Here is a 17,512-nt window from a genome sequence, read left to right on the forward strand (position 1 = left end):
GCCCCCTCGTCTCCCCACCCGGCCGGCTGCGGCGCGGGCGTGCGCCGAGGCGAGGCGGTGGTCGCGGGGCCGACGGCCCGGGGCGGGGACCCCCGGGTAGGGAGCGGTCCGGCCTCACCTTGGCCCGCTTGCGCCGGCTGGTCCGTCGTCCCTCGGGGGTCTCCGCTATTCCCGTCTCCATGGGGGTCGCAGACCCAGGCACCACCGTAGGCCCGGCCTGAGGCCCGACGGACCCCGGCGGCTCGGCCAGGCCCCCGGGGGGCGAGGCCCGCGGAGGCTCCTTCTTGCGGGGAGTGCGCTCCCCGGCCGCTCCCGGTCCGACCTCGGCAGGGCCCGACAGGCCCGCGGGCGGCGCGGACACCTCGGAGCCATTCTCGGCGCCGCCCGCTGCCCCGGGGCCGGCCTCCGTCCCAGCCGCCGCCGCCGCCGCCGCCGCCGCCGCCGCGGCCTTCTTCCCGGACAACATCTCAGGCCGCCGGGCCGCCGACGGCCGCCGGAGCCGCTCGGTCTGTCGCTCCGTGGGTCCGGAGCCGCCGCGCCGCGCTGCGCCTCACACTTTCCAAGCGCCTCCAACAGCCGCCGCGTACGCTCGTCCTACGCGCGCTCCCGCCGAGTCGGGACAAAAAGGCCCGGAGCCGCGCCCGAGCCCGGCCCCGCCCCCGCTGCCATAGAGCGGCGGCTTTGCAGCTAGAGCGACGCCATGGACTGGAGCCCGAGGCTGGTCTAGAGCGCCCCCTCAGCCTTGGGAGTTGCATCCAGCCCCGACAGTGCTCTAGGCGCTCCTAGACCAAACTGCACCTCCGAAGGCCACCTTTTCTTTATTCCAGAGACTTGCATCGTTCACTCCTTCCTTCCCCGGCTCTTTCGTCCTTTCAACCAATATTTACTAATGCTCATGAAGTTATTCTTTCAAAGAACTTACAGTCTAGTGGGGGGAAGGCACATGGAAGTGTAACTGGTTGAACTTGTGAAGGGCACACGAGTCTCGGTGTTAATAAGACGGAGGGGAGTTAGGAAATCCAGGGTGGAGTCCACGTGGAATTGCTCCTCGTCCCCAAGCCTTTGCTCGTGTTCTCCCCGGTCTCCGGACCCCGCCCCACTCCTGCCGCGCTCTCGCCCGCACTTCACGTCCTCCGCCCGCGCGCCCTGCCACCTCCTGCTCTACGCCCCAGTCGGGTCTTCCCGACGACGCTGAGTCCGGGGGTGGTGGCGGAGTTTTCATTTAATTGTTCAAGGAATCCCTTGCTGATGCAACGGAACAGTTCTTGTGTTCTTCGAGCTTCTTTCCAGTTGTTACACAGATAGAAGCTTGTTTGTCTGCCCAAGGTCCTGGGGATTGAACCCAAGGGCACGCTTCCACGGAGCATCCTCATCCCCCCCCCTTTGTTTTAAATATTTATTTATTTATTTTTGTGGAGACAGGGTCTCATTGATTACCCACGTTAGCCTCGAACTTCTGATCCTCCTGCCTCTCAGCCTCCCAAGTAAGTGGGATTCCGGCATGCCGCACCATACCCGGCTATAAATCTGCCTTTTTAAGTCACCTATCTCTTCAAAGACTAGTTTTCAAACAAAACTATGCCATTTACATAAAATTAAAAAAAAAACTGGTTTAAAAAAAAACTCTTCTCTAGGAATAAAATCCAGTCAGTGGTCACCTGAAATAAGAGTAGGGGTTGACAGCCAAAGACCAGGAGGGGATTATCAAAGCCAGGAATGGAAATGATTTAGGCTTGAATGGAGTGAGTTTTCAGCAAAACTCAATGAACTAGGCATGCAAAATAGGTGTATTTGTTTACTGTAAACTGTACTTAATGAAGTTAAATTAAAAACAAACAACTAAGTAAACAGGAAGGGGGGAAAAAAGAGACAACTAATCCAGGAAGAAAAAGAAAGCTATGCAAAAAAGAAAATGTAATCACAGCACAACATATTGATGTGGCATAATGAACATAGACAATGAATATTGTTTTACTAAAGTGATAGAATTATACTGAGAGCATGGAGAAAAAAGATTGGAGGGGGGAGAGAGAAGAGAGGGGCTGAGGGCAGGGTCAGAGGAGGCGCCAAGTAAGAGCTAAATCCTCAAGGTCCATCCCAGAATAAATGGTAGTCGAGAAATCAAGAAATAACAGTATAAGCATAATGTTTAGGAATATAAAGGTAAATGCCAGGGAAACAACTGGAAGATTGAGAACTGGTTACCTGTGAGACATGGAACTTGAGGTGGCAGGCTGTTGAAACTTGTCTTAAACCCTGTGGGTCGACCTGACTGGTTTGCACATTTAACAATCTGATAAAGCTTGAGATTTGATTTGGGGATTGAACCCAGGGACACTTAACCACTGAGACACATCTCCACCCCTTTTTTATATTTTATTTAGAGACAGAGTCTCACTGAGTTGCTTAGGAGCTCACCAAGTTACTGAAGCTGGCTCTGAACTCACCATCCTCCTGCCTCAGCCTCCTGAGCCACTGGGATTCCAGGTGTGCATCACCTGGCGGTTGTGAGGAAGTCATGAGACATGCTTGAAAACTGCCTGTCAAAGAGTCTGGCACACAGTGAGTGCTTAAGACATAGGTGTAGTTAACATTGTTATGCAGCAGCTGGGTGGGGGGAAGGGACTAATTATGACTCAGGAGTGAGTGGCTGTGCCTCCTGTCATGGAGGGGACTGAGGCAGGGTCCTAAGGCCCGTGTTCTTCCATGCCACAATGTTGGGGGAACTGATGCTTGTTTTTAGGAATTTCCTTGCCATACTTGCTTCCTCGGGCACCCTGGGAGCATTGGTGGCTTGGTTGATAAGCTATAAGCCAGTTTTGTTTGGGTTCCTATTCCTTCTACTATTGCTTAGCAACTGGCTGGTCAAGTATGAACTCAAGCCCACCTCCTCAGAGAACTGTCAGGTGAGCAAGATGGGATTTAGCATCAGCTGAGGGTTATAGGATATTCTGCTGGATTGGGGAGTGGAGGGCCGGACAGTGAAAGGATGATGGGGGAAGACTGAGGAACTTAAAACTGTTCTGAGTCCCTGCCCTGGAGATACCTCTTAGTGATGGTGGACAAAACATGTCCCTCACAAGGCCTCAGTGGTCTTAACTGTAAAATAGTGACCTGTATATGCTCCTACTTCATGTTTGAAGTCCACATGCTTCAACCATGGTATGGGCTACTCTAAGTGGAATGATTTCAAATGGCTAGAGATACAAGTGCCAACATAGGTACAACTCTAGAGAACAGTCACAAAGACAGAAGAAATGCACCTAGTGTAGACTATGCCATTGTGTCTGTATAATATATACCTGAAATGATCGATTTATAAAGAGAAGAGTTTATTTTGTCTCAGGCTCCATGATCAGGCAACCCATCACTTTTAGGCCTCTGTTTGGGGGTGTGGTAGAGGATATCCCCCCATGAATTGAAAACCTCTCTCGGACCCACCTTTTAAAGGTTCCACCATCTCCTAATAACTGGGAACTAACTCTGCTATGCAAATCTTTGGGACACATTTCGGGTCCAAACTATAGCAGATATCTTTTATATAGTATCAGAAAAGGTGGTGCATACAGGTAATCCCAGTGACTCTGGAGGCTAAGATAGGAAGATCACAAGTTCAACACCAGCTTCAGCAACTTAGTGAAACCCTATCTCAAAATTAAACAAAAGGGCTGAGGATGTGGCTCAGTGGTAAAGCACCCCTGGGTTAAATTCCCAGAACAACAAAATCAAAACAATATCCTATATTGTCTATAGATGTATATGTGTAATGAAAGTATTCTAAGGGAGGAGGTCTCGACCTTGACACTGGTGACATCCCGGTAGCATAATTTGTTGTCCAGTTGTCTTGTGCATTAGAAAGTTTAGCAGTACCCTGATTCTACCCAAAAGACTCCAGCATCACACCCCCACCCTGTTTGTGACAACCAAAATTATCTTCAGATATTGTCACATGTCATTGGGGAGAGGCAAAATAGCCTCTGATTTAAAAATGTATGGGAAAAAGTAAATACTAAATTCAGGATTACAGATGGGTCCGGTGGCACACACCGGTAAACCCAGCAACTCGGGAAGCTAAGGCACAAGAGTTGCAAGTTCAAGGCCAGCCTCAGCAATTTAAGGAGACCATGTGTCAAAATAAAAAATGAAAAGGGCTCAGATGTAGCTCACCAGTAGAACACTCTTAGGTTCAATCCCAAGTACTGCAGAGAAAACACGCTCAGGATCACAATTGAGGAGACGATATTTAAGGGTGGGGTGGGGAGAATATTCTAGAAGGGGCCCATAGGAGATTTTAATTCTATTTGTGATATTGTCCTTCTTAAACTGGTGTGGGAACACAGATATTTGTTATGATAATTACTTTTTTGCACACCTGAAATTGTATTAAAAGGTTTTAAATACCAGTAGTTTGTAGTTGAATCCAAAAATAAGGATCAGGTGATATTATTAGCTGAGGGGAAGAGGACAGCAAAACTGAATGAGCGTTATTGAGATCAGAGCATGTTGGCAGGGCTGGGACTGGGGCTGGGGCTGGGGCTCAGTGGTGGAGCGCTTGCCTAGCATGGGTGAGGCCCTGGATTCGATCCTTCAGCACCATGTGAATATAAAAATAAATAAAACCAAACTAAAATAAAGAATTTCATCCAATGGGGCTGGGGTTGAGGCTCAGTGGTAGAGCACTTGCCTAGCATGTGTGAGGCACTGGGTTCGATTCTCAGCACCACATATAAATAAATAAAATAAAGGTCCATCAACAACAACAACAAATTAAAAAAAAAGAATTTCACCCAAGAAGTTTGGGGGGGGGGGGAAGCATTCTATGAGAGCACTGAGACTTGGCAATTGAAGGATCCATGAGCCCTGACAAAATGCTCCGAGAGGCACACTGGAAAAACAAACTCTGGGGACAGATGTATTGGGTTAAGGACTTTATGTCTTCTGCAATTGGCAGATCATTCCTATGAACCAAAGGCAACCAAAGGTCTTGGGAGTTTGGGGTCCATGTGGCTCGAGAAAGTGAACTTCCCTTGCTGGGTCCCCACTGTCACTCACAGAAGATGGCAAAACTGCTTCCTTTTGAAGCAGGTGAGAGAATTGGTTAAGATGAGGGCATGGAGCAAGAAGGGATGAGCATGAATAACCATTTTTTTCCCTTTTTCTGGTGGTTGGGAGCTTAGGAGGAGGCCATAAATTCAAAGACTCCAGAAGCCCACCCCAACAACAATAACCTGAACACAAAACAAGTGGAGAGGCTGCAGGCCTGCTTTGCGCTCCAGGACAAGATCCTTGAACGGCTTTTGTTCAGTGAACTAAAGCTGAAGGTCTTGGAAAATCAGATGTTCATCATATGGAATAAATTGAATCACCCCAAGCGATCAAGCAGACATCGAAATTTCCCCACGAAGAAAGACAAAACGAGGAGGCATGAGTCCACGTTTTCCATCCTCTCTGATTGTACTTCCAATTCCCCCACCTAATGAGACTGAGGTGGGCTAGCTTCTGCTGATGTTACCTTGACTCATTGTATTAGTCTGTTTTTTGTTGCTATGACAAAAATGCTGGTGACTGGGTACTTTATAAAGAAAAGAGGTTTATTTAGCTCGCGGTTCTGGAGATCCAAGAGTATAGTGCTTATATCAGCTTTTCCTAGGGCCTCATGGCAGATGGCATCACATGGCAAGTGAGAAAAAAGACAGATCCCATGGTGAGAAAGTAAGTACAGGAGAGCACTGAGAAAGCTGAATTTGCTTTATAACAAACCTCTCTTGAGATAACTGTTCTAGTCCCCCAAGATCTAATCCACTCCCAGAGAGAGGCGTTAATTCCTCCGAGAGCAGTGCCCCCAGTGACCTATTCGCCTCGAATGAGGCCCAGGTCATGGAAACTTGGAGTCCAGAGGAACTGAGAAAGTGACTTTCCCCCTTTGGGTCCCAATTCCCTTGGGGCTCCACCACCTCCCAATACCATTGCACAGGGGACCAAGCCCCCAGAACATGGGAACAAATGACATCCAAACCCCAGCACTCAGTAGAGCCCAGGAGGTCACTGAACGTTCTCAGTGAGTCACACTGGAGAGGCACCTGGGGGAAAGAGGAGGACAGACTGAAAGGCCATCTCTGGAGGGTAAACCTCTATGCAGCCAGCCTGCCGGGTGGCTAATGGTGCAGCCTGAAGGCCTCTGGGGCTCCTGAGTCCTCCTAGTCAGGCCCCTTCTACCCCACCCAGGTCCTGTTCCCCCGGGGTCTCCCCACTGCTGCCTGAGCCCCCACCTGCACTCAAGCCAGAGGAGCCCTGCCAAGCACGACTCTGACCGTGCTCCCTGCCTATGCCCGGGTCTTGCTGCTGTGGTCGACAGAATGAAACCCACACTGATTCCCCTGGTGTTCACGTCCCCCCGACCTGACCCCTACCCAGCCCTTCTTCGCCTCCATTACTCCTCTGCACACCCCAATCTGCTCTTGGTGGTGTATATCTGTAATCCCAGCAACTCTGGAGTCTGAGGCTAGAGGATTGCAAATTCAAGGCCAGTAGCAGCGATTTAATGAGGCCCTAAGCAAAAGAAAAAATAAAAAGAGGGGCTGGGGTTGTGGCTCAGTGGTAGAGCACTTGCCTGGCATGTGTGAGGCACTGGGTTTGATTCTCAGCACCACATATAAATTAATAAATAAGGTATTGTATCCATCAACAACTAAAAAAAAAAAAAATCAAAAAAGAACTGGGGATTTAGCTCTGTGGTAAAGCACTCCTGGGTTCAATTCCTAGTACCACAAAACAAAGAAAGTATGTCTAGGGGCTGGGGATGTGGCTCAAGTGGTAGCGCGCTCGCCTGGCATGCGTGGGGCCCGGGTTCGATCCTCAGCACCACATACAAAGATGTTGTGTCCGCCAAATATTAAAAAATAAATATTAAAAAAAAAAAAAAAAAAAGAAAGTATGTCTAAATATTCTAAACATCGGTTATTTCTGTACCATTTTTGTGATTTTGCCATAGCTGTGCACCACCTGAATGTGTAACCCAACCTTGTCCGTGCTTTTTTTCTCCTTACCAGGGATTCAACGCAGGACTTTGTACATGTTAGGCAACTGCTCTACCACCAACCTACGTCTCCAGCCTTAGTATTGTCCCTTTATTTATTTATTTTATTTATTTATTTATTTATTTATTTTTTTTGGAGAATTTTAACATTTATTTTAGTTTTCGGCGGACACAACATCTTTGTTGGTATGTGGTGCTGAGGATAGAACCCGGGCCATACGCATGCCAGGCGAGCTCGCTACCGCTTGAGCCACATCCCCAGCCCCTAGTATTGTCCCTTTAAATCAGCTATTTCTTTCTTCCATAAATGTATCCATAAGGGAAAAAAATAAGTGGCAATTTCTCTGTAAACAAAAAAAAAGTGTGATTCACTTAAATAGCACACAACTGTAAAAATAAAGACACTAAAAATAAAATCATATTTGATCTAACCAGAGCCTATGAATTTGGGGGTTAGAAAGTGAGAAAACCAAGTGTCAAGAGTTTGAGAGACAGACTAGCACCAAGCTGAGGCTTCTCCATTAGGAGAATTGGGAAGGAAGTCATCGCACTGTGATTCAGTGTGGCCTAATGCCACATTGCTGTCCCACTAAAAATCACCCCCCTCCTAGCATCTAACCCAGTGGTTAGTATACAGTCAGTGCTCAATAAATAACAACTCTGAAGGTGGATCTCAGGTTTATGTGTTCTGGCCTTTTCTCTGCCATGCTCTTGTATCATATTTTAAGGGCCAGATCTCTGGGGCTAAACTGCCTGGGATTGAATCCCACCTCTACAATTGGGAATGGTGCAGCAACTCAGGAAGCCGAGGCAGGGGGATCGCTTGAGTCCACAAATTCAAAACCACCCTGGCCAGCACAGTAAGCAGAGAGCAGAAAGGAGCGCATGAGATGAGAACCACGGAACAGGAATGAGGCACCAAAAGAAGGTTTATTGGGGGGCGCTCTGGACGAGATTCACCCGTCAGCAAAAGGGTGAGGGCCGGGGAAGTCGCAGGTGGGAGGGGCCAAGAACAATGCTAATTAGGGAAGCTGGAGGTGGGAGGGCCTAGGCCATCTAAATTGCAGCTACTGACAGCAGGTTGGCCAAGCCCGAGTTTAGGGGTTGGTGTCTGTCACTGGGTTGGTCAGAGCTGATGTGAGATGACAGGGCTATTGTTTCAGTAGCAACCATGGTGGTTGGTGGTCCCGGTGCCATTTCAGCTTCTGATTGGCCATTTAGGTCCCGCCCCCAGCTGCCATGAAAAGGGAGGGGGAAGGGAAGCCTGCCAACCTAACAGTAAGACCCTGTCTTAAAAAGAAAAAAACTGTCCCAACTCTCAGTTGTGTGAGCCTACACAACTTTACATCATTTATTCTTACTGTCCTCTGCCACCTCGACTATGTAATTGGGAGAGTAAGATCACGGATCTTATAGAATTGTTGTTAGGATGAGAGGGTGTATGAGTCTGTTTTTGCTGCTATAACAAAATACAAAGTTTATAAAGCAGCTGGTTTCCTTCTATTTACACTGTCTCCTTATCATACAGTTGCTTGGCTATACTCTTGGCTTTTTCTCCTTTTTTTAATATTTACTTTTTAGTTATAAGCAGACGTAATATATTTCATTTTTATGTGGTGCTGAGGATCGAGCCCCGTGCCTCATGCATGCTAGGCGAGCGCTCTACCTCTGAGCCGTAACCCCAGCCCCAGCTTTTTCTCCTTCATACACATTGTCTTTACTTTGCCAAGCTAAGACATTTTCAAATAGTTATGGTCTGCTTCCTTTTTAATTATAAATCATCCTCTTCTTTAAATCATTTTTCTTGTCTCCCATTTTGCCATAAGGGATTAAGAGAAACCTTGCCACACATCCTGAGCCCTTTACAGCTCAAAGATACCATTTGCCAAACATCCTAAAGTCCCGGGACACAGACACAATTCAGCCAAGTTCTTTCCCACTTTATAACAAGGATGGCCTATCCTCTGGGTTCCAATACCCAGCTCCTCATTTCTGATTGGGACCTAATCAGAATCAGCATGACTGTCACAACATGTAAGTCATCTCTGAGAAGAAAGGGCCTTCCCATGGCTCCTTTTCTGTACCCTCTCCAGAACTGCCGTCCATGCTCTATTCACGGCAGCTCAGGCTTTTACAGTGGGGCCTTCCTTTGGCCCAGCCTCTATCCATCTCTCATTCCAAAGCTGCTTCTGCTTTTTGAAGGGTTTGTATGTGACGTCCTCCTGTACTACCAAATTCTGTCTTAGTCTGTTTGTGCTACTATAAGAAAATGCCTGAGACTAGATGACTCATAAAGAACAGAAACTTATTACTTAGAGTTCTGGAGGCTAGGAAGTCCAGGATCAAAGTAGTGGCACATTTGGTGCCTGGTGAGGATCTGCTCTCTGCTTCCAAGATGGTACCTTGACCTCCACACTCTCCAGAGGGAGGGAATGCCGTGTCCTCACAAGACAGAAGGTGGAAGGGAAAAAGAGGAAAGAAGAAACAAACTGCCTTGGTCAAGCCTTTAAAAAAAAAGAAAAGAAAAGAATACTACCTTTATTTTATTTATTTATTTTTATGTGGTGCTAAGGATCGAACGAACCCAGAGCCTCGCATGTGCTAGACCACTGAGCCACAATCCCAGCCCTGTCAAGCCTTTTGTTAATGGCATTAATCCATCATGAGACAGGAGTCCTCTTGACCTAAACACCTCCCATAAGGCCACGCCTCCCAATATTGTCACATGGAAGGTCAAGTTTCTACCAGATTTTAGGAGACATATTCAGACTAGCAGATGAGCCACTGCACCCATCCAGGTCTTGGCTCAGATGACCCCTCCTACTTAAAATGGCACCCTCCCTTGTGTGTCAGAGATCCTGACTTGCGCCTCAGGTCCCCTCTCCAGCCCTTTCCTGACTTTTCTCCAGGAACACTGTATGGGAATGGTTGACATCATTGGGTCCCCTTGCCCCATGGCTTCCAGCTGGGTTTGGCCAATGGGGGTCTCTGGAAGAAGGCAGGAGGAAGGAGCAGGTTGGGGTGTTTGCCTCCCCAGCTCCCTCCTGAAGGCCCGCGGCAGCTGGTGTGGGCTAGCTGTGCCCCTGGGAGCTCTCTCTATCACTCTTTCCTTCCAGGTCCCCTTTGGGCCTGGGCTGGTGGCATCTCCACAGGTTTCCTGCTCAGGGGTTCTGCACCATCCTTGGGGGTCCCCTATAGCCCACTCGATCTTTGTAAATAGTCGCTTTTGTGCAAGTTTCAACCCGCCATTGCTAATGGTCTTGCTGAGTGGAACTGGACCATCAGGAGAACAGCCATGTATGTTCCCCCCGTGGCGGAAACAGAACAATTCGACCATGAACTTGATCTGTATGTGACATGTGAGGCAAAATAAGGCACTGATCTTGCAGAGAGCATCTGGAATATTAATAGTAATAAAGCTAATCAAGATGTTGTGATGGTCACATCCTTTTGGGGCCCTAGACTCAGGTCTGGGCCTGCCACAATAGCAAAACCCCATGGAGGTCTGAGGTGGCCTGGGGGCCTGTCTTAGCCTGTTATGAATGAGGCCCGTGGTGTCATATTACTTACCAGCAACACTGTTCGGTGGCCCCAGGCAGTTGAGGCCCCATACCCCGTGGCTCTGAGCAGTCCACAGTCAGTGGTGGCTGTGAGGATTCTGCCTGCCAAGGACATGATTTCGGCATCTGGGTGGCTGATCTCTGCCACCAGGGGGACAGCTCCCAGACTCTAAAGGCTCCCAGGATCCTCTTTGTCCTGGGCTGGGACTTCCTGATGAGACACCATCTGACAGTGGCCGCTGTTCACAGCTGGGGCCCCGCTGACCTGGAACTGCTCCTCCACCCTTGTCACCTGCACCTGGCAGGTCCGGTCAAGCCTGGGAATGGATGACTCAAGGAGCAGGCATGTCAGTCCCTCCCTGTCACACCCTGTAGCACCCAGGAGCAGGAGAGCCATGTGACTCGGGTCTCCAGAGTCTGCACCCAATCACCCCTCCTTTTTTGAGTCCATACTGAATCTGACCATTGGCTGGTTGAAGGAAAACTGGGTGGACATGACTTTGGGTCCTTTTTGGTAGACTACTTGATGGATATCCACTCTGGGTGGTCAACCCTGACACTGCCTTCACCTTTTTTTTTTCCTTTTTATTAGTTCTTTTTTTTAATTTTAATATTTATTTTTTAATATTTGGCGGACACAACATCTTTGTATGTGGTGCTGAGGATCGAACCCGGGCCGCACGCATGCCAGGCGAGCGCGCTACCGCTTGAGCCACATCCCCAGCCCTTTATTAGTTCTTTTTATAACTTTATTTCATTTATTTATTTTTATATGTGGTGCTGAGGACCGAACCCAGTGCCTCACGCTTGCTAGGCAAGCGCTCTGCCGCTGAGCCACCACCCAGCCCACCGCCTTCACCCTGAAGTCCCATTCCCACCATCTCCTCTGAGGCTGTGGTTGCTTGTGCAATAGGTCTCCTCTGCCCTGGGGCCACCTTCTGTGATTCCCCAGAGGTTAGCTTTGAGGTCAGAATGGAGACTGGCATGTTCCTATGAGGCCAACACTCTAGAACAAGTACAGACTATCTGGCAGGTCTGGGGGCAGGACAGACCCCAGCTGATCTAGCAGGAACATATGCAAGCAGTCTCAACGAAGCAGACCAGGTGGAGGGTCAAATAAGCTCCCACCCTCTTCCAGTTGTGGACGGGCATTGCTGAATAGCCTCTAGCAGCTGCCTGGGACGCGGAGCGACTATAGTACTGAATACGTCACCCCCAGTACCCCACCCACCATGCCCAGCTATAGGGGATCGCATGGTGTCTCCCTTTCTGACCATGGCAAGGGCATACTCCCAGGTGGCCACAGTGGCAGAAACTTCTGAGTCTTGGGCCCGCGTGACCATGTTCCCGTCCTCGGCATGGCTGGTACTGGGGCAGGCTGGCAAAAGATGTTGAACCACATTTCAGAGGTACAATCTAGACAGTGTCTGGCCTGTGGCATTAGATGATATTCAAAGCTATCACCAAGGAGGTGAGATGGAGAGAAGGAGGAAGCTGAGGACCAAAACCCAGAGGCCCTGGAGAGGTCAGTCCCCGGGAAGGTGAATTCCGCCAGGTCACGTGGCCCAAGCAGCCTTCACTGGGTCAGAACCACTTGTTTTGGGCCCTGGATACAGTTCCTTCCTTGGACATAGGGCCACCTGCGTACACAACTTCCTGATAGCTTTGTGACTCTCCCGCCTGGTCTACTCTGTGTGGGTTTCACCATTTCCGCAGATGGTCCTCCCACGGGTAGGTGGACTCCACGATCCACAGTGGCTCAGCCATCTTGGAGGAAATCACCACAGCGACAGCCAGGGTTCTCCCTGCCAGGGAGGTCACCATGAATCGCCAGCTCAGCTTGTGCTGGATAGCCCTGTAGCTGGGGACTATTTGCTGGCCAGATGACAGAGTAGCCACACTGGCAATGTCACCCTGGGCCAAGTCAGGAAGCCCAGGGAGCGACTGCAGGAGAAGCCCAGAGGCTCAGGGCTGCACCCCTGGCTGAGCCTCGGCTCCTTCCTCAGACGTGACCTGGTCTCCAGGGCCGGAGGGATCAGGCTGTGCCTCTGCGCTGCGCCTCTAGGCCTCTCTGTTTCTCTGAAGTCTCCTCCAGGTTTGCCAGCAACCACTGATCCCTGTCGTCAGCCCTGAGGGTTGCCACTCCTGTAGGGGGGCTCACATGTGGTGAACACCTCAGCCAGCGGGTGGATCTGTGTCAGACAATTTGCATCCTTTTGGAGACCCTGGGGGCTCCTTCCAGGTTCTAGGGGCTCTAGAACCTGGAGGGGGGTCTTCAGGGGCTCCATCCCTAAAGCAGAAGTGAGTCCAGCCGGTCTCCACCTCCCACAGGGTCCCAGGTGCCCTCAGCACTGCGGGTGGTTCCCTGAGCTCAGACCAGGTGCTTTGCTGGTGACACTGATACTGACTTGCCTATAAAGGTCGAGTGGCAAGAGGGGTTCCCTTCCAGGGCACACGCTGGCGTTTCCAGCCATGTCCTGCCTGTTTCCAGCGCTGCACAAGGGGAGGCTGGAGGTCCCCAGGCCTCGGTCAGCTCCGACCCTCTGCCTCTGCATCGCCCCAGTGAAGGCTGCTTGGGCCACCTGACCTAGTGGAATCCACCTTCCCAGGGACTAACCTCTCCGGGGCCTCTGGGCTCGGTCCTCAGCTTCCTCCTTCTCTCCATCTCACTCCTTGGTGATAGCTTTGAGTATCTTCTAATGCCACAGGCCAGACACTGTCTAGATCGCACCTTCTGGTGCCCACCTTTCAGCTCCAGATGCAGGTGCCCGCCTGCCTGCTTCCCAGCTTCACCCTGACATTTCACCGTTCATGTGGCCAGCCCTGAACTCGGGGTCCTCCCTCGCCTGCTCCCCACGTCCCTGGCTTGCAGGGAAAGCCCCCTCCCTGCTCCCAGCTGTACAGGACAGCAACCGTGGAGCCCCTCCCCACCACCCTCCTGCTCCGCACCCAACTCCCACGCAGCACAGACCCCCCCAGCTGCACCTTCAAGAACGTCAGCCTCCGAAGCTCACACCTGCTGCTGGTCCCAGTCACTGGCTCTCACCGGAACATGCATGGCAGCTTCGTAACTGGACTCCCTGCCTCCCACCCGTCTCAACACAGAAGCCAGAGATGGTCTGTGCCTGACCCCTGAGTCCATGTGCTAGAATCTTGACTCCCAGGGTGGTGATGTTGGCACATGGTGTTTTTTTTTTTTTTTTGTAGTAGTGGGGATTGAACCCAGGGGGTGCTCCACTACTGAGCTATCTGTACCCTCAGCCCTTTTTTATTTTCTATTCTGAGACAGAATCTCACTAAATTGCCCAGGCTGGCCTTCAACTTGTGGTCCTCCTACCTCAGCCTGGGAGTAGCTGGGAATACAGGCCTGCAAGTGGTGGAGCCTTTAACAGCAGGCTCTAGTACAAAGTGATTGGGTCACTGGGGTGCTGTCCTTTGAAAGAATCAGTATAGTTCTGGGTTACCCTGGTTAATACCTTTGCCTCTCTCTGGCTTTCTGTCTTGTCATGTGATCTTTCCCTGACATTTGCATTCCTGCCATGATTTATGATTGTACACAGTAAGGGAGCTCACCATGCTGTTTGGACTTTCAGTTTTAAAAACTGTGAACTAGGAGCTGAGGATGTGGCTCAAGCAGTAGCGCGCTCGCCTGGCATGCGTGCAGCCCGGGTTCAATCCTCAGCACCACATACAAAAAACAAAGATGTTGTGTCCGCCGAAAACTAAAAAATAAATATTAAAAAATACTCTAAAAAAACAAAACAAAACTGTGAACTAAATAAGCCTCTTTATAAAGTACGCAGCCTTAGGTATTTTGTTACAGTAACAGAAAACAGACTAATACACTGTGCCTTTGAAAAGGTGAGTCAGATCATGCTAGTCTTCTGTTCCAAACTTTGTGAAGGTTCCCATCCTGCTCAGTGGAAGAGCCAGGGTCCTTCCTGTATTCTAGAAGGTTCCACAACCTCCCTACCCCAATGCTTCCTGACCTTGTCTACTACTCTGCCTTGTCTTAGTCTGCTCCAGCCATTGGTCTTCTTGCTTTTCTTTTCATCTGCAAAGTACTCTTCCCCTAACAGGAGCACACTCCCTCTGCTTTCCCTAGAGTGGACACCTTCACTTCCTTCAAGCGATGTGCCTCTTATGAGGCCCACCCCAGCCAGGCAATTTAACACTATAATCTAGCCCTCCTACCCAGCTCTACTTGCTTTTCCACGGCATGTATCACTGTCTAGCACACCACTTAATTTATGCACCTGCTGCTCCTGCCAGGAGACAAGCTCTCTGAGGTATCCCAGAAGCACCCAGAACAGTGTCCAGCCCCAAGTAGGAGCTCAGTGAACATGTGTTGACAATATCTGATACTAGGTCTGCCTGGCCATCATTCCCTTCCCCAGACCCAGGCAGGAAGCGCATGTTCAATGACTGTGAAGTGAGCTACTGGGGAGTCAGTGAATCAAAGATCAAATGGGGAAAATGCTCAATATCTTATGGGAAAATAATCTTCCTTGTTAAAGTTTAACTTATCTTTCCTTTTCAGCCACATTCTTCTTTCTTAACAACCCTGATGTTAAGGGTGGTGACAATTACCTTCTTCCTGGAAGAGAAGGTCTAGGACATTAAAGGGAGTAACATTAAAGGATTTGGAATTTTTCAAAAGAACAGGAGGCAGCCATGGGAGTTCAGTCTCTAGTCTCCATGAGGATGAATGATGGCTTCCTACCTGGCTGGTGTGGGGGATGGTCTCGGTTGGTGGATGGAAAGCGCCAGGTGTGGGCGTGCAGGAAGAGCAGCCTTCCAGTAAAGGGTCCCTTGAAGGAGGGACCCACGGCTTTGCAGGTGGGCATCTGCTGCCACCGCGTGGCCATCTTTCTGTATGACAGGCTGCGATTCCGGTCCGGCTAAATTTGCCAGGACTGGCCCTGCTGTCCAAGGGTAAAATTGGCTGCTTCCAGAGATAGGGCAAGAACAAAGGAGGACCCCCCAGAAAGTACTGGAGGGCACCATGAGCCGGGGGCTCAGGGCCCTGCAGGGGGTTAACGGAGCCAGTCAGCGTCAGCTTTAAGATGCAGTTCCTGCCTCATGGGACCTCATAGATGGGAACAAAAGATTGGAGGCCCACCTGTCTGGGAGACTCCTGGGTCCAAATCTCAGTCCTCCTACTTCCTGGAGACCTCATGCATCAGTTTCCTTGGAAGTAAAACGGGACAGGATAAAACCTGCTCCGTGGGACAACAGTCCCAGGAAGCACTCATCTGTGTGTGTGCACATTGTCAATACCCTTGACCTTGAGGCCGACTGCACAGGCCTCTCTGAGCTGGGTGACAGCTAACCCAGAAGCCAGGTAGGATGGAAAAGGCCTGGGTCCTAGCACCATCCCCATCACTAAACCTGCTGTGTGATCTTTCATTTCCCATCTCTGAGCCTGTTTCACCAGCCACACAAAAGAGAGTTCCAGAAAAATCATTCAGCTGATTGGACAAGGGGGGCCACAGAAGGTCCAGGTTTGCCTCGGCCCATTCACAAACCCAGCTCTGAGCGCAGCCAAAGGAGATTATAACGAGGAGGGTGATGGGGTCCATCAGTTGCCAAGGAGTCTTGCTCCTCAAAGTGTGGTCCTCAGGCCAGTATCAGCATCACCTGGGAGATGGCCAGAAACGGAGACTGCCAGTCCCACCCTGACCCACTGGCTTAGAACCCGCAGTTTAGCGGAACCCCCTGGAGGGTCCCATGTGCAGTGAAGTTGGAGGCACGCGGGCCTGGGGCCGTGGTTCTCAACCCTGGCCACACAATAGAATCACCGAGGACACTGCACACATTGTGATATCTGGGCTACAGTCCTGAGAACCCGGGACCCAATACTAGTGGTTTTAAAAAGACCCCCCCCCAGGTAATTCCAGTGTGTGGCCTTGTCTAGGGCTAACAAGGCAAGTGTATTGATCTTTGGTGTCAACTAAAATCAATGGATGTGCAATTCCAGAATGTCCACGAGATCTCTCTCTCCCACAGGGGCTGGGCAGCAGTCGAGCATAGAAGCCAAGTCAGAGCACGAAGCTGACCTTTACGGAGCCCTTTCTAGGTGCCAGGTCCTGGGCTGCCTGCTCTACAAGCATGCTCTAATGTAATCCTCCCTCCAACCGGGGTGTTATTATTATTACCCCTGCTTTCTAGAGGAAGAAACAAAGAGACTGTGCTTCACCCAGGGTCACAGGCCGTGACAGAACCGGGATTTGAACCCAGTTACCTGAAAGTTTCAACACGAGGCTTCAAACCTCAGAGGTGCATGAGGAGCTGCTGTGGGTTTGGACAGGGTCCAGGAAGCCCTGTGGGACCCACCCTGTAGCTGCCACCTGCCACCTCTCTTCCACATGGGGCTTGGCAGGGACTCCTTCCGGACAGAGTGTTCCTGTTCCTCTGACCTCCATCCTAGAGTATCTCCGGTCACGTGGTACGTCCATCTCTCCCCAACAGGACAGGTCTGCCCCCTTCCCTGTCACTGGGGACCCCAGCACTAATCCCCTTGGCAGAGGCGCTTGCTGGGGTGCGGGTGGGGGATTAGCGCTGGGGAAATCAGATGCCACATCTGCCCGTCCCTGGAGAGCTGGGGCAGGGCCTCCGAGCCCAGGAAGCCTCTCCTGTCCCCTGGAGCACAGGGGATCACGTTGGGGGGCCTGAACTGCCCTGTCCTTCCCGGGGCCTCCTGGAAGAAGGTCAGCCTGGCCAGTGCCCGGGGGCCTGGCAGGGTTGTCTCTGAGCAGGCTGGAGCGGGAGAGGAACTAGAGGGGGGCAGGTTGGTGGCAGCTATCCCAGTTTGCTGGTGACTGAGGAAGGGCTCTCTGGGAAGGTAGGACTCTCAGCGCTAAAATCAGGACGGCCCTGGGCAAACAGAGACATTGGTCATCTGCGCAGGGGCCTT

At 50.7% G+C, this 17,512-nt stretch overlaps 2 protein-coding genes across 5 annotated transcripts in view; one reads left to right on the plus strand and one right to left on the minus strand.

Moving 5' to 3' along the window:
* The window catches only part of Kdm1a (lysine demethylase 1A), a 62,456-nt gene extending 61,838 nt beyond the window's left edge, over nucleotides 1-618 (minus strand). For 2 of the 4 annotated variants that reach the window (XM_048816100.1, XM_048816099.1), the window contains exon 1: nucleotides 119-618. In XM_048816100.1, the coding sequence (XP_048672057.1) occupies nucleotides 119-466 (348 nt within the window). In that variant the 5' untranslated portion in view covers nucleotides 467-618. The remainder of the gene's footprint in view (nucleotides 1-118) is intronic. The other 2 variants (XM_015485541.2, XM_015485542.2) reach the window with 2 other exon arrangements.
* Nucleotides 619-2,714: 2,096 nt separating this feature from the next.
* On the plus strand, nucleotides 2,715-5,776 carry Tex46 (testis expressed 46). Its single transcript, XM_048782726.1, has 2 exons — nucleotides 2,715-2,906; nucleotides 5,178-5,776. The coding sequence occupies exons 1-2, from the start codon at nucleotides 2,715-2,717 to the stop codon at nucleotides 5,475-5,477; spliced, it is 492 nt and encodes a 163-aa protein (XP_048638683.1). The 3' UTR covers nucleotides 5,478-5,776.
* The last annotated feature ends 11,736 nt before the right edge of the window (nucleotides 5,777-17,512 follow it).

The sequence above is a fragment of the Marmota marmota genome, unplaced genomic scaffold (assembly GCF_001458135.2).
Source record: "Marmota marmota marmota unplaced genomic scaffold, marMar, whole genome shotgun sequence".
Taxonomy (NCBI): Eukaryota; Metazoa; Chordata; class Mammalia; order Rodentia; family Sciuridae; genus Marmota; species Marmota marmota.

Coding starts and splice junctions, on each gene's coding strand:
- Tex46 (XM_048782726.1), top strand. CDS start 2,715: ATGTTGGGGGAACTGATGCTTGTTTTTAGGAATTTCCTTGCCATACTT. Junction 2,907..5,177: donor CCTCCTCAGAGAACTGTCAG/GTGAGCAAGATG, acceptor TTGGGAGCTTAG/GAGGAGGCCATAAATTCAAA.